This window comes from Equus przewalskii, chromosome 13 (assembly GCF_037783145.1).
Source record: "Equus przewalskii isolate Varuska chromosome 13, EquPr2, whole genome shotgun sequence".
Lineage (NCBI taxonomy): Eukaryota > Metazoa > Chordata > Mammalia > Perissodactyla > Equidae > Equus > Equus przewalskii.
In genome coordinates this window covers 91,039,772-91,054,287 of record NC_091843.1, presented here as the reverse complement: position 1 = coordinate 91,054,287, position 14,516 = coordinate 91,039,772, and the positions used below count along the sequence as shown (strand labels likewise).

General features: G+C 52.9%; 1 protein-coding gene across 1 annotated transcript in view; it reads right to left on the bottom strand.

Annotated features, from left to right (window-relative positions):
• Positions 1 to 6,955: 6,955 nt before the first annotated feature.
• Positions 6,956 to 14,516, bottom strand: part of MRPS27 (mitochondrial ribosomal protein S27) — an 88,511-nt gene continuing 80,950 nt past the window's right edge. Inside the window, exons 9-11 of the mRNA XM_008539777.2 lie at positions 12,757 to 12,899; positions 10,429 to 10,599; positions 6,956 to 8,098 (exon numbers count right to left, since the gene is read on the bottom strand). Of these exons, the coding sequence (XP_008537999.2) occupies positions 7,859 to 8,098; positions 10,429 to 10,599; positions 12,757 to 12,899 (554 nt within the window). The 3' untranslated portion in view covers positions 6,956 to 7,858. The remainder of the gene's footprint in view (positions 8,099 to 10,428; positions 10,600 to 12,756; positions 12,900 to 14,516) is intronic.

Sequence of the window (14,516 nt, the reverse complement as noted above, 5' to 3'; positions counted from 1 at the left end):
CTTTTCTCATCGGTGAAATGAGAGGACTTGACAAGATGGTCAAGCTGGATGGTCCCTCCCAAGGCCGACTTTCTGGGGCCACCATATTAAGTAATAACATCCAACACCTTATCTTCCTCCTGGTTTCTTGCTCAGTTACAGAACAAGCTCCATATAACTAACATAGTAGCCGAGGATTTGACTGACGCCAGGAACTAAAAGCATTAAGGAAAATGATGATAAATAACAAAGTTCCTGTAAAAAGGAGGAAATCCTCTTAGTCAATCAAATGATTTCTGTGCCTGTACTCTACCCCACGGAGGGAAATAGTGCGGGGAGTTAAAGGTGAAGAAAACATCAGTGCTGCCCCAACGGGCTGGGGTGACAGGCTCCCCATATTCAAGGGTGAGCGTTGACGACCATTGGAAAAGCACCAGAAATGATGTCTAAGCCGAGACCCAGAGTGTGTGTGTGTGTGTGACAGAAAGCAAATTCTAGGTGGAGGCAACAGCTCACATGAAGGCTCAGGATCAGCATGTGTTGGCAGCCCAGATGCTGAGTGCAGAGAGGGAGGCCCTGGCCCCTCCGTTCCCCCCATGTGCCCACAGAAAACGTGCCCACAGGTACCAATAGAGGCCTCTGGCACCTGGCCCTGTGTGTCTGCAGGGATGGTCCTTTGGCCTCAGAAGGCCACTGCAGCCTGTCTGTCCTGAGTCATAATGATGTCCCTTTGTCACATACGCTCCTTTTGATCTTCCATGGGGCTTCATGGATGGGTCCCATTAGAAGCCACTATCTGCTGGAACGGATCCTGAAGTCCCTCCAGAGATTAAAGGGTTAAGCGTGTGAGAACTCAGGTGGGAAATCATCACTGGGACTCTAATTACATTTATCAGACTAAAATAAATAAGCTGTTTTCCATTCCACTGCCAAACTATTCAGTCCAGGAAGTCTTTCTGGCGGGAACCCAGGGTGACCGGCCATCCAGGTTCGCCCAGGACTGCCCTGGTTTTAGCACTGACAGTTCTGTCCCAGGAGACTCCCAGCCCAGGGAGGCCCTGATGGTTGGTCACCTGCCTGAACCCCTCCCAGTGTTTATGTCTCATCCTTCCAGACGGAGGCACAGCAGATATGGGGAAGAGTTAATCCCCTTCCAGCTGGTCCTTTTCTGTAGCTTTCCTTGTCTTCCAGGCAAATCGACAAAGGTCTGTTAAGGTACTGCGGCTACGTATTCTCTCTGTATCTGTATTGCTCATTCTGGGTCCTTCAATGTCCCTACACTGATCTTTCGACACACTCCTGACTCATGAATTCCTGGTCTCTCGCATCATCCCACATTACCATTTCCTCTTTGATCCAATATTGTACGTCTTGGAAACCCCTGGAGTCATATCTGCAGTTGAGTTTTGGTCACACCCCGTTCCTTTAAAGTGAGCAGTTCTGGCTTATTCAGACTCTGGGCGTTGCTGGCAATGTTTCCACAGCGGGTGGAGCACCACCACGGGCCCAGTTCATGGGGCGATCTCCCCAAGGAAACCAGGCACAGTTGTAGTTCGTGGCTCAGCCTATCCCCACTGAGACCAGAAACGCATGTTACTTTAACGCAGTCTCATGGATTTAAATGCCACGTGTAAACCGATGGCTTTTACAACTTGTATCTCCAGTCTGTACCTCTTCTCTGATTTCCAGACTCATACCTCCAGCTGTCTATTAAGAGCTCTGTCTGGATGTCCAGTAGGGATCTTTGAAGTATTCCAAATCAACTTTAACGTGCCCCACACGAATCCCCCGTCTCCCCAAACTGCTTCTCTTCCTGGGCTTTTCTATCTCAACAAACGGCAGATGCATCATGCCAGTAGCTCAGGTCAAAAATCTTGGCCTGTCAGCAAATCTGCTGGCTCTGCCTTCAAGATGTATCCAGGCCAACCCCTTCCCTCATTGTCACTGCTACCACCCCTGTCCAGGCCAGTCACTCTCCTGGATCACTGCAGGAGTCTCTTAACCAGTCTGTCTTCACCCTCCTGGTTTATTCTCCATGTGGCAGCTAGACCAGAGTAACCCTCTAAAAGTGTTAGGTCAGATCATGCCACCCAGAGCTCAAAACCTTTAGATGCGTTCTCCGCTCAGAGTGAAAGCCAATGTCCTTACTAATGGGCTAGGGGCTCTTCCACCGTCCATCCCTTCCTCTGCCCGTCTCTCTGGCCTCGTCTCCCGCTCCTCTCCACCACACAATTCTACTCCAGCCCTGCTGGCCTCCCCGCCATTGCTGACACTCTGGCACGCTTCCATCTGGGGCCTTGGTGCTGACTGTGTCCTCTGCCGTTGTGCTTGCCCAGGTGACCGTGATTCCCAACCTCACCCCTAGGGGTCCCTGCTCAGACATCAGGAAGGCCTCCCTAAGCGCCCTGTTTTAGGTTGCAACTCCCACCACTTAACCAGTGCCCTTCTCCTCTTCCTTGCTTTGTTTCCACATCACACATCACCATGTGACACACACACACTATCTGTCTCCTTCTGTAGAGCGTAAACGCCACGAGGGAAGGGATCCTTGTCCATTTTGTTCCTTGCTGTATCCTCAGTGTCTCTTTAAACAGTCTGACACATAGCAGGTGTTCAATAAGTATTTGTTGAATGAATGAATGAATGAATGAATGAACTTAGTCTCAGGTTAGCACAGTGGTTATGTGGTGTCGTTGTCTCAACGTGGGTTTGAAATCAGACAAACTTGGATTCAAACACTGTCCTTGCTGCCTATTGTGTGGCCCTAGGCAAGTCACAGAAGTCTGGGTTTTCTCTTCTGCAAAATGAGGTAGTAATCCTTGCCCTGCGGGGTGGTCGTAAGGGTTAGAGAGGATTTATTTAACTAGGTAGGATTAAATTAGGTAGAAATGGGCATTCACAAAGAACAGTTGTTCAATATAATTTCTGTAGTCAAGATGGGTACATGGTTGCTCGTGAGCCAGAGCCTGGAGCAGGCCGACGCCCAGCAGCGCCCCGCACGCGTCACCGGAGGACGCCGCTAGCGGGCAGTCCTGTTCTGCTCCACAGACCGTCTTGGGCACGTCAGCCTCGGAGGGTGCTGCAAGGATTAAAATTTTGAACTCTGCAGAGATGAAGCATCATGGAAACCAAAAGAGCAAGTGAGACCCTCCTGCCACTGGGTGGTCAGAGGACGTGAGGCCCCTTTTACAAATCCTCCAGGAATCGTCCCTGTAGTCCTTGATCCAGCAGGTAAAGCCCATGACAGAATTTATTTTCAGGTGCTTTTGTGAGAACAAACTTTGTTTTCTGAATGTGTCCAGCTGGGATCTGGAATCCCTAACATTCAAACGTGATAAACACACGGCCTCAGTGTGACAGTTTTGTTTTAAATGAAGGCCCCAGCGGTAGTGGCCACAGTCTCAGGGACATCACCACCACCTTTCATTTGGACGTCCTTGTCCCCAGGCAGGTGAGGAGACCCTCGTGGCACACGAATGTCAGCAAAAAGGCTGGTCAGCGGGCGAGGAGGAGGTTCTTCAGAGCTAAGCAGCTGTTACTTAGAAAAAGGGCAATTTTCCTGACAAGCATGCCTCTTTCCCCATTTTCTAAAGTAAGATTTTAAAAATTGATCATTCTCGGGGCTGGCCCTGTGGTGTAGTGGTTGTTTGGCACACTCTGCTTTGGTGGCCTGGGTTTGTGGGTTCGGATCCTGGGTGTGGACCTACACCACTCATCAGCCATGCCGTGCCAGCAACCCACATACAGAGTAGAGGAAGACTGGCACAGATGTTAGCTCAGGGACAATCTTCCTCACCAAAAAAAAGAAAAAATGATCATTTTTAGAGTTTGCAAAGTTCAGCTCTGAAGGTTATTAATGATCATTTAACGAAAATACAGTTGCACTTTTTCTGCTTTCGTGATTCACTAAAGCCAAAGTCCTGAACCCGCTTCAGCCTTGGCCCCCGCCTCACCCACGCCACCCGGCGAGGCGACTGGGCGCAGCGCTGTCAGGTCCCACACACTCCTGCGAGCTCACAGCACAGCAGCTTCATCCTGGAACTCCAGACTCCTGGTCCGGGTGGTGTATCCCCAGACAGCAAAGTCACATAAACCGTCATTTACCCTTTTGCGTGGTGGACTTCCTCGAGGAAGAACACTGACTGGCCCACCCCACATCACTGTGGACTTTATACTCACTTTCAGTCAGACAAGAACCAGCTGATGCTAATGGTTTCTCTACCTGAGAAACGGCATTTGTAAATGAGCCGTTGGCACAAACACTATTCTTGGGTCGCCTTGGGGCAAAAACTCCTGTGGGCGCCCGGCTCGTGCACTCGGGGCCAGGTTTGGCATTCCTGACACTTTGTGCCAGACAGTTCACTGTCGTGGGGGCGTCCACGCACTGAGAGATGTTCGGCAGCAGCCCTGGCCTCTACTCGTTCAGAGTGAGAAACTGACTTCCTTAAACTAGTTTTCAAGGCCTCTGTTTGTAAAATCTACAACTCTCCCACTCGTATCTGATCCCCACGGCCAGCAAGCACAACGCAGATGAGATGCGTCCCTTCCTCAAGCCTTCCCACCCCTAGGCGCACGTGCTCTCTGTGAACATCGGCATCACGGCCACGGTGCCTCTCCCGTACTCTTCAGCCATGCATCGACAGGCGCTATGTGCCTTCCTCCTTTCCCTCGCTAGGATCCAGGTTATTTGAGGGTAGGAGCTGTAGTTTGCTCATCTGCGTGAACTCCGGAGCGCTTCGCATGGTGCTGTGCACGCAGCAGACGCCACACGGTGCTTGTGAGCGCACCAGTGCAGCACCAGCACAGACGCTGTCTGTCTGCTGTGGTCACCAGCGTCCAAGTGCGGTCAGCAGCGCTCAGCGGAGCAGAGCCTCTCCGAGGGAAAGAGGATCATTGCCTTTGACGGCAGCAGAGTGAAGCCGAATTCTCAGGGTCTAAAGAACGAGCAAGTGGCCAGTTAGTGAAGACACCCTTTTAAGAAGTTTGAGGACACGAGGGAGGAGAGTGACAGGGAAGTGGCCTGACTGATGGCAGGATCAAGGCTTCTTTGTTTCTAAAAGGGAAGGAGGCCTTGAACAAGACTGTGGACTTGGAAAAAGAAACCAGGAGAGATGACGCGAGATGGAAAGGGATGGCTTGCTGGTTCTGGAACAGGCAGCAGACAGGGAAGCAGTCACCAGTGAGGCGCCTGACCCTGGGAAGGAGTGGGTGATGGAGAGAACGGTTACGGCAGGAATATCTGCTGATAGTTCTGGGGGCGAGGGTCTGGGGCTGAAGCAGAGTAGAAAAGCTAATGAGGGGAAGATGAGAGTCGATGAGAGAGAACGAAAGGACTGAGTTGAAGAGGAAGCTGTAAGTCTGTGGAGGAAGCAATCGGCCTGACGGGACGAGTTTGTGGGACAGCACTTAGCAGGTCAGAAGCAAACAGAAAAACAGAAGCTGCTGTATTTGTTTCCTAGGGCCGCTGTAGCAGGGTCCCCAAACCGGGTGCTTCGGAGAACAGAGGCGTCCTGGAGGCTGAAGTCCAGAAGCCCAGAGTTGGCAGGCCGTGCTCCCTCCTGGGCTCTAGGAGGCAATCTCCCTGGGCCTCCTCCAGCTTTGGGTGCTTGCAGCCTTCCCTGGCTCGTAGATGCACCACTCCAGTCACATGGTCGTCTGCTCCCTGTGTGTCTTCACATTGTCTTTCCTCTGTGTGTTTCTGTCTCTGTGTCCAAATTTCCCTTTTAAAAGGATACCAGTTATGTTAGATTGGGGCCCACCCTGATGGCCTCATTTTAATTTGATCCCCTCTGTAGAGACTGTCTCTCTAAAAGTCAGATCCTAAGGCACTGGGGGTTAGGGCTTTAACGTATCCTTTTGGAGGGACACAATTCAACCCATAACAGGCGGCTCCAAGGATGTAGGTTCAAGAATGGCAAGTGGCCTGGCCAAAGGAAATGAGAGGAAATGAAAGATGTTCATGAGAGCATGGGTGGGATGGCCAACCATGGGGCCCGGGCTGGGAGCACGCTAAGGGTCTGCTGGCAGAAGCAAAAGGGAAAAGGTGGTTGAGCAGGAGTGGTGGTTGAGAGAAAGGGAAGACTGGGAGAATGGGACTTCAGGCTCTAAGACCTTGGAATGGTGACAGGAGGCTGCAGGTTCAGCCGCGACTAGCAGAGAGGTAGGTCAGCTAGGGGGAAGGTAAGCAGTTACAGCTAAGGTAGCCCCAGAGGCCGGGGTAGCCAGAGCAGTGCCTCCCTCCACATGGAAGAGGGACAGAGGTGGTAACAGGGAAAGACCATTCTACAGCTCAGGGGATAAGAGGGAGGAGGAGGGGGGTAGGCTGGAGGGGCAAGACCCCCAAAGGGGAGAGTTCCGGGGAGATGGGCCCAAGTGTGGAGGGCATCCGAGCATGAGGATTCCTGCTGGGCAGCAGCACAGGAGGCAAAAGCTCCTTCCTGAGGGCTGGAGATCAAGTGCGACAGGCACAGAAGGGGAGGAAAAATGATGGCAAATTACAAGCTGCAGTATGAACAGATGCTTCAGCATGACGGCCGTTAATTCACTGAGCAAAATGCACCTTCTGACTTATCCTGAACCTTCTTCTTGCTATAATAAGGGAGTGGCTGAAAAAGCCCTGCCCTTGATACACCAGCATGTCAGAAGTGACTCTGCGTCCTGACCCTCCACCAAGGTGAGAGCCAGCTCTGCGGGTCCACAGAGTCCTGTGCAGGGTCGTGCAGAGGTAGCATGCAGGTTGTGGGGCAGTGCCGGCCCACCGCATCCGCATTCAGCAAGGAGACGACAGCACCTCCCTCACGGGGCTGCGGGAGCCACAGGCACACAGTTAGTCCTCAACAGACGTCAGCGGTGGTGGCGGCGGTGTTGTTATAAATGCCACAGCCTGAAGATGCTGCTCCAAATCATAGCAACGATAGTGATGGGGAAATTCCCTGTCTGTCCCTCCCTCCCCTCAAAGATAAAGAACACACCAAAATCATCCCAGGACATTTATTTCCACAGGTTCTCGATGAGGAGCACAATCCTGAACAGAAGTGCCCGCTGTACTGACAGGCGAGGTCACAGCGGCCAGAGCTGCCCGCCCTTGGAGAGACTTCTGGGGGGCCCTCACTCCGGACGCTGCTACAACTCCCCAGGCCTCCCCAACACTGCAGCCCAGCCCAACTCTCGCCGTCTCCAACTCCTCTACCCGAAGTGTGCGTGCACACAAAGGCTCTCTTTACCCACACGATGAAGGAGCCAAGACAGCGTGAGACGGGCTGGAGACGCCGAGCCCAGGGGCCTCTGATGTGGGGCCAGCTTTCCTCACGAGCCCTGACGTTCTACACAAGTCACTGTGGGGTCCTGAAATTTGAGAGCCGGGGCTCTTGTGTTCACTCCTGTGCTGAATGTCCCCCAGTTCAGGCCCGGAAGGGTGAGACCCAGCAGCAGGAGAGGGGATGTTGGGGCTGAGTGCCTGCACCGGAAAGGGGACCGGGGTGACAAGATCTCAGGACACGCGCTCCCCCCGGCTGGGGAGAGAGACTGTTCAAAAGCCTTGTGCTCGAGACCTAGTTCTTCAACCCACCACCACGGTGCGGGGTCAGGAACTTCCGACGGCCACAACCGACCCCTGTGCCCAGGACGTCCACCATCAGCCTCGAGAGCCCTTAATACTTTAAGGTATTCAGCTGGTGGCTTCAGTCTGACCACTTGCACAGTCCCACAGCCCTTCCAGGCACCTGGATGGGCAGTCACAGTGTCTTAACATGCAGAACGTCAAGGCTTTTACAGCAGAGCGGCCCGCTCTAGGAGGAGGAGGAGAGGCTGGAGGAGCCGAGGCTGGGCCGGTCCAGCGCCGTTCCTGGGCTTCCTGGGTGGGCCGGGCCTGCAGGGCGGGTCAGGTAGACAGCTGGGCTGCTCTCCGAGCCTCGTGCTCCTGCTTCGCCCTCTCCCTCTGCTCCTGCTCCCTCTGAACCAGGCGAGCCCGCTCCTGTTGCCACTGCTGCAGCTGCTGCTCATACGCGGCCATGTCCTCTGCTTCATAGGTGGGGAGCTCTTCGTGGACGAGCTGAGTGGTCAAAGTCAAAAGGCTTCCTGACTCAACTCTGCCCAGAGCCTGGAGCTGAGAACGGGCGGCCTGTTGGAAACAAAGGAACAGAAGAGAAGGGGGCAGTGGGCGAAGAACAGAGGAAAAGGATGAGATTGCCACAGTGCCCGCTCTGCCGGGACCTGCCCGCCGCCTCTCCCCCAGGCACCGCTGGCTCCTGCTCTTTCTCAGCCCAGCAGATCTGCTAAGATGCACGCCAGGCGATTTCTGCCCCTTCACTCACAATCAGTAAGTGGAACTCTGTAAGCTGAGAGTCCATTTTTAAATCACAGAGACGGCACAAGTATAACAACCCCTCATTTCCCCTCTGACCTGAACCCAACCAGGCAGCCCACTCAAGAACAAAGAACCTGAGAGGGACACACGGCGGGAGCCGCTGACAGACAGGCAGAGCAGGCCATCTGCATCCTCTCCTTCAGAATAACAGACCGATGTCTGCCTGACTCGCGCTCCTTTTGACAGACAGACGCCATTCCACGGGCCTCTCCCTAAGGCAGGCTGCACAGCTCCCGTGAGGGCCTCTGCCTGCTGGGCTCCCAGCAGGTCAGCCTCCGCTGCTCACAGCTCCGTCTGAAGGGCTGCTTGCTCTGGTCGGACTGTACTCCTCGAGAAGTGAGGTACTAAAAACACTAATCTACTTGAGTGCCTCAAGATGCAGATCGCCAGAGAGCCACTCACACCCAGCTGTGGCTTCCACCACACGTCCCCCTGGTCCTTGAACAGAAGGATCCATGGCACAGTGGTGAGCCCTGATGTAACAGGGGGCGGGGGCGGGCAGGGTCCATGGGCTTCAGGGAGGGGCCAGAGGCCTAGTGCGAGGGGTCAGTCACATAAAAACGGGTCCCAAACATTACCTGAGACTAATGAAGATCAGGCAACAGGAAAAATAGGAAACACAGAACGAAAATCACTTTTTTCTCCTGTCACTTCCATGTGACCCGAGGCCAGGGACACAGCCTGGGACAAGGCCTCACCTGAGCCAGCAAACTTGTTCAACTCCAAAGTCAGGCCCAGCCCGGGGGTGTGTAAGGTGGGAAGAGCAGCACCCACGACCCAGAGGACCTCGTCGGGGAGGACAAGGCAAGGCGGGGCTGCCTCACCCCCAGCTGCCCCTCAGGAAACGTCTGTCTCTGCTCTTGTTCTGATTTTCAAAAAATGCACTTGTGGAAGAGTGAGGGCTGAGAATCTAACGCAGGCTCAGATTTCTCTTCTCCGAGATTAAATTTATAAGGAACAAGAGAAGGAGGTGGTAATTTCTAGCAGTGGTGTGGCAGCCTTGGTCAGTACGAACACTGTGAATAATAATCTAGGGGGCTAGGCAGATTTTTGCTCACAGCTTCTCTAAATCTGCAAAGTCAGGCAAAGTTAAAAGGAAAGAGCAGGCAGGTAAACTCTTAACCCAGCTGCCAGTTCTCTGTGTACCTTGGGAACATCCGTTCGCCTTTCTTTCTCAGTTTTTAAATCATCCAAGAGGGGAGCTGAGCAATGACTTTACAGAAGTACCGGGAGCAACAACTGCTACAAGGACGACAGAATCCTCCCTACAACACGGGAAACAGGTTTCCCACGGCTGGTTCACTATAATCAGTGGAAAGATTTGAATGTAATAGTCTGGGAAGTTTACATCCCTCCGTCCCAAAATGACCAACAGCTCAGCTGGGACGATGGAGAGGTTTTCTGCTTTACATAAGGAACCCTCTTTCAGCCAGCACTTTCTTCGCTTTGCACTAAATGGACGAGGAACAGAGCCACGGAAGAGGCTGAGGGTTACGCTCTGAGCGCGCTCCGCTGCGCTGACCCCCCACGGCATTTGGGCTGCACTGTGAAAGCTACAAGGCACAGTGGAAACTTGTTCCCATCGTCCATGCAGTATAAGAGAGCGTTCCTATGGCCCTGGTGCATAAGCAGAGCTGAGCGACCGAGACGCCTGCGTCTTATCTCATCACGCTTCATACTCAAATGTGGCTTCTGTGATTTCTGCCGGGTTTCTGGGTTATCACACATGTTCAGTGTGATATGGAGACACGACCAGCGTTCCCCTGGGGTTGGAGGCAGGTGCTCACTAGGAGGCGGCAAGCTGTCACCCAGCCACGAGCACACGCCAGGGATGAGCGGGTGAGACACGCTGCCTAGGGAGCAAAACTGTGACCCACCAGCTCAAGCACAAAAAGCATAAAAATTCCATTTGTTTCTTTTAAGACCAGTTCCTGTGTGAAGCAATAAAAATGTAATTTTTGATGTCAGTTCTTCCTGCCCCCTTTGTGTGTGACACTGATGCGTGGAAGGACTGCCTGTCTATCACCACGGCGAGAAGCACATTTAACGCACAGCTGACAGGGACTCAATTCTGTGCGACTCACCTGAAATCGTTCCAGGTACTGGGGAAGCCTGGACTGTTGCCTTTCCTCCACGTCCATCTGCTCCACCAGCTCTGCCGGCCTCTGGCCGTCTTCCCCTTCTCGGGGCTGCTCCTCGGAGGACGTGGGGGCTGGAGCGGTCACAGCCTTCAGCACTCGGTCCAGCACATCGAGCTGCGGTGCAGAAAGAGGGCACAGACTAAACATCCTGAGGCTCTGAGTGCACACTGGGAGGGGAGGTGGAGAAGGAGAGGAAGGAAAGGCCGGGGCCTAAACTCATGAGAAGAGTTCTTTTATAAAATTACATGACAGGGGAAGAGCTACACGATCTTACATTAGAGACAGCCTGGGATGGCATGGAAAACTCAGCACAAAACAAATGGCCCAGGGGCTGGCCCCGTGGCTGAGTGGTTAAGTTCGCACGCTCTGCTGCAGGCGGCCCAGTGTTTCGTTGGTTCAAATCCTAGGTGCGGACATGGCACTGCTCATCAAACCACGCTGAGGCGGCGTTCCACATGCCACAACTAGAAGGACCCACAACAAAGAATATACAACTATGTACCGGGGGGCTTTGGGGAGAAAAAAGAAAAAAATAAAATCTTTAAAAAAGAAAAAAAATGGCCCAAATGGGCAAGCTCAGGTTGTCTGCCTAAGTGAATCAGCACTGGTCTTTGATGGCACTTCCAGTCGACCAGGTAGGAACCGAGAATCACGTTTGACGGGCACTGAAGTACCTCCCCTTCCAGTCTTTCCTCCTCAATCAGTCTGGGATTGGGAGAAAGGGAAAGAGAAACCACTAGAGACGCCAACCGACAAAGGGCCATTCTGAATGCAGGTGAAGCCTCGGAATCTGGGCGAGGGCCTCCTGCAGAGAATTTAGCTCATCGGGTATCTCTGATTTAGGATCAGCGCAAGCCACACAAGCTGCTGACAACGACCCAAAAGGCACACCTGAGAGTCACTGTAACTGGGGATTTCTGTAGCTTAGGAAGTAAGTCAATTATAAAACAGGTTTCTTTTTGTCTTGTCCCCTCTCCCCCACAATGTTCACTTTGGGGCACACCTCCCTCGACCCACAGAGATGGGACCCCAAGGTCAGCACAAGCACCTGCCTGGATGCTGATCACTCTGTCCATGTCATACCAGAATAAAAATCCAGAAAATACTCCAAGGCTTTTTAATTCCACTAATACGTCACACCCACACCTGATACACATCCATCCTGGTTGACATCAGAATCACATTCCTATTAAGTCAGAATGCAAAGAATGCAAATCTGGCTCAGAGTGGGAGGAACATTTCCCCAGGAAAGGATTTCAGTATAATTCTGTGTCTTCCATCACCAGCACTGACTCCAGCAGGGTTAAAACATGGATATATATTTAAGGATGTATGTGCTTTGTCATGAATGTCTGGCAAAGAACACAATGATGCTCTAGACACTAGTGTGAGGAGCTGGGACAGGCACCAGGCTTGTGACTCCCTGACTGACCTGAGAGCCAGGGCGTGAGTCCTGGAGACCAGCTCAAACGAGCAGGCCGCTCCAAGTTAGCGCTCACAGCCTGGTGACGAGCCAGCTGCTGTCCTTCCAGGCCTCACTCTGCTACAAAAGCTGCTTGGACAGGAGCGGACACTGTGGCTCCCGAGGGGGAGAGAGTCTTGTCATGTGGCTGTAAGAGGCCACATGTCCCGTAGCCCGAGCTCAGTCTAGTAACTGCGTAGTGTCAAGAGCCCCAGGTGATGAAGTGCCATGAGCTTGAGGCTGGTAGGGGGATGGCTCCCAGCCCAGGAGAAGTGGGTGCCTCAGAGCCCTGGAAGGCGTGCCTGTCCCTCCCCTCAGGGTCTGCACTCCCCACAGAGCGGCCTAAAGGAAGGAAGGGAAGGTGCTGCCACCTCCAGGCCCCAGATTCATCTCTTGGGGGCTTTCACGAGGGACAAAGCTGCCAGGGAGTCTCCCAGGACTCCAGGAGGGCACAGAAAGGCCAAACACTTAAAACGAACTCTTAACCTCTCCTGAGCTCCCATGGAGATTGGCGGGGGTAGCGGGGGGGAGTATTTTATTGAACTCAGTTTGAATCTCGGGGGAGGGGGATAGTTTTCCTCCCAGACAGTGAGCTCTGAAATCGACATGGATCTTATCTTCTGCTGCTTTTTGTCAGTAACGTTGAGAATGTTTGTGGTTTTTCACTCCTTTTCAACTGGATAAGAACGTGACTCTAAGGAAACAAAGAACGTGGGGGGGGGGGGGGGCGACCACAAAAGCACATTCACGGCTGGACTTGGGGGAGTAGGAGACGGCCACACCCCACTGAATGCGGACGAGGGACATACCGCGTCTCCACACAGCTTTTCACCTTCCGGGCAGGAGGCCACCTTCTCCATCACTTGCAGGGCTCTGTCGAGGTAGCCCGGCTGCCACAGCAGCGGCATGTTGTGGTACACAGCCCGCAGCCCGTGCTGCAACTCCACCTTCCCTGTGGGCCGAAGGAACAACGAAGAAGGCTCAGCCACGGCTTCCCACTGTGCCCGATGGAGCACTTGAAGGCGCAGAGAATATTCACCCTGCAGCTCCGGGGATGGGGGAGGGTCACTGCAAACCTACAGCAAGGGCCTCATCCATCCAGCGGCTTGGTGACATTTCAGACAGAGGATGAAGAATGTGGCGAAATGCACTGTACACGTTTTTTAATAAAGAGTTGTGCAAACGCTTTTCCTCTTTTTCAGCTGGACTGCGGGAGGTTACTGTGAGGACGTGTGAGTCACAGGGCTGAGGGAAATGGAGACAGCTTGCTATTGCTGCCTCTCAGGGAAGCTACCCGATAAAACGAGTCAGACAACTGAAATCCTATTTTTGTCTTAAGAACAAAATCTTCCTCAGAAAAAGAAATTCCACCACTTTCTTACAGGGAAAATCTTGTCAACATCTGACAACTTTTCCTGACAGGAAACATTCTAACATTTTTCAAAATGCTCCAAAATACCCTACTGCCCGTCCTTATGAAAAAAAAAAGCCTCACTTTGCTCTTCTTTCCTCTATTTGAACTTCATCCGTACTTAAATCATAAAGTCCTCATCGTCCTTTTGGATCCCAGGACATGAATGTTTCTCTTGGTACCTCAAACCATGACAGCTGGAGCATAAGATGGGGACCCAGGGTCAGGGCCCCTGGCTGGGGGCACAGGTTGTCCCCACGTTCCCGTGGAGAAGCCCTCCCTGCACCAGGGACCAAAGTCACCTTGAGCCTCCAGGTCTTAAGTCCGCCTTCACTTATCTTTCCTGGAAGGAGATTTGGAAGAGCTGCAGAAGGACGTGAGCAGACAAAGCCTATCAGGCGACAGCTAATTTTACACCATTAAGATGCTGGGCTGGGCCACAGTCACATTCCAGGAAGCTGCTTCCAGGGGCTGAGCGAGGCTGCACAGCGCACGACACAGCAAGAGCAAAGAGCTTTGCTCTGACGGCTGCCAGCCCCAAAGCACAGGGCCTCTGCTCAGAAACAATGACAGCACGATGGGCATGTTCTGAGCCCTGACGGCTTCCCAAACAATTCCCGCAGGCTAACAGTCCTGAACGCTCATCTGAAGCAAAGGCAGAAAACAGGCAGATGCGTGTCAAAAGTAGATGGCAAATAAGGAGAAAATGATTTTCAAAGAGTGGTCAACTCTTTTGCTAGTCTGATGGCGAGTCTGACAAACTGAAATTCCTCTGATCAGTTTCTATCAGAGTCAGCATCCAAGAATGCCACACTCCATTTTATGGGTGAGGATCAACTCCAAAAGCAGTCAAACTGCTATGACTTGGACAATTTTCAGAGACCAAAGGTAAGCAGAAGCAACGTACGATCAAGAGAAAGTCCCTTCCCAACGCTGATCCGCTTGAGAGTGAGAAGGGAAGAGTGAGAGAACAGTACGCAGTGAGAAACCCGCCAGTCAGGACTCGTTCTCAGCACATTTGGGTTACTCGTCATTTGCCCAGACTCCACACAAGCAGGGTCTGAGGCCGCTCCTCAGCAGGCTTCGCGTCCTGACCTGTGATGGTCAGTGCAGTGGGCACTGAAGTAAAGCGATCATCGCCCAGCAGGGTCCAGCACA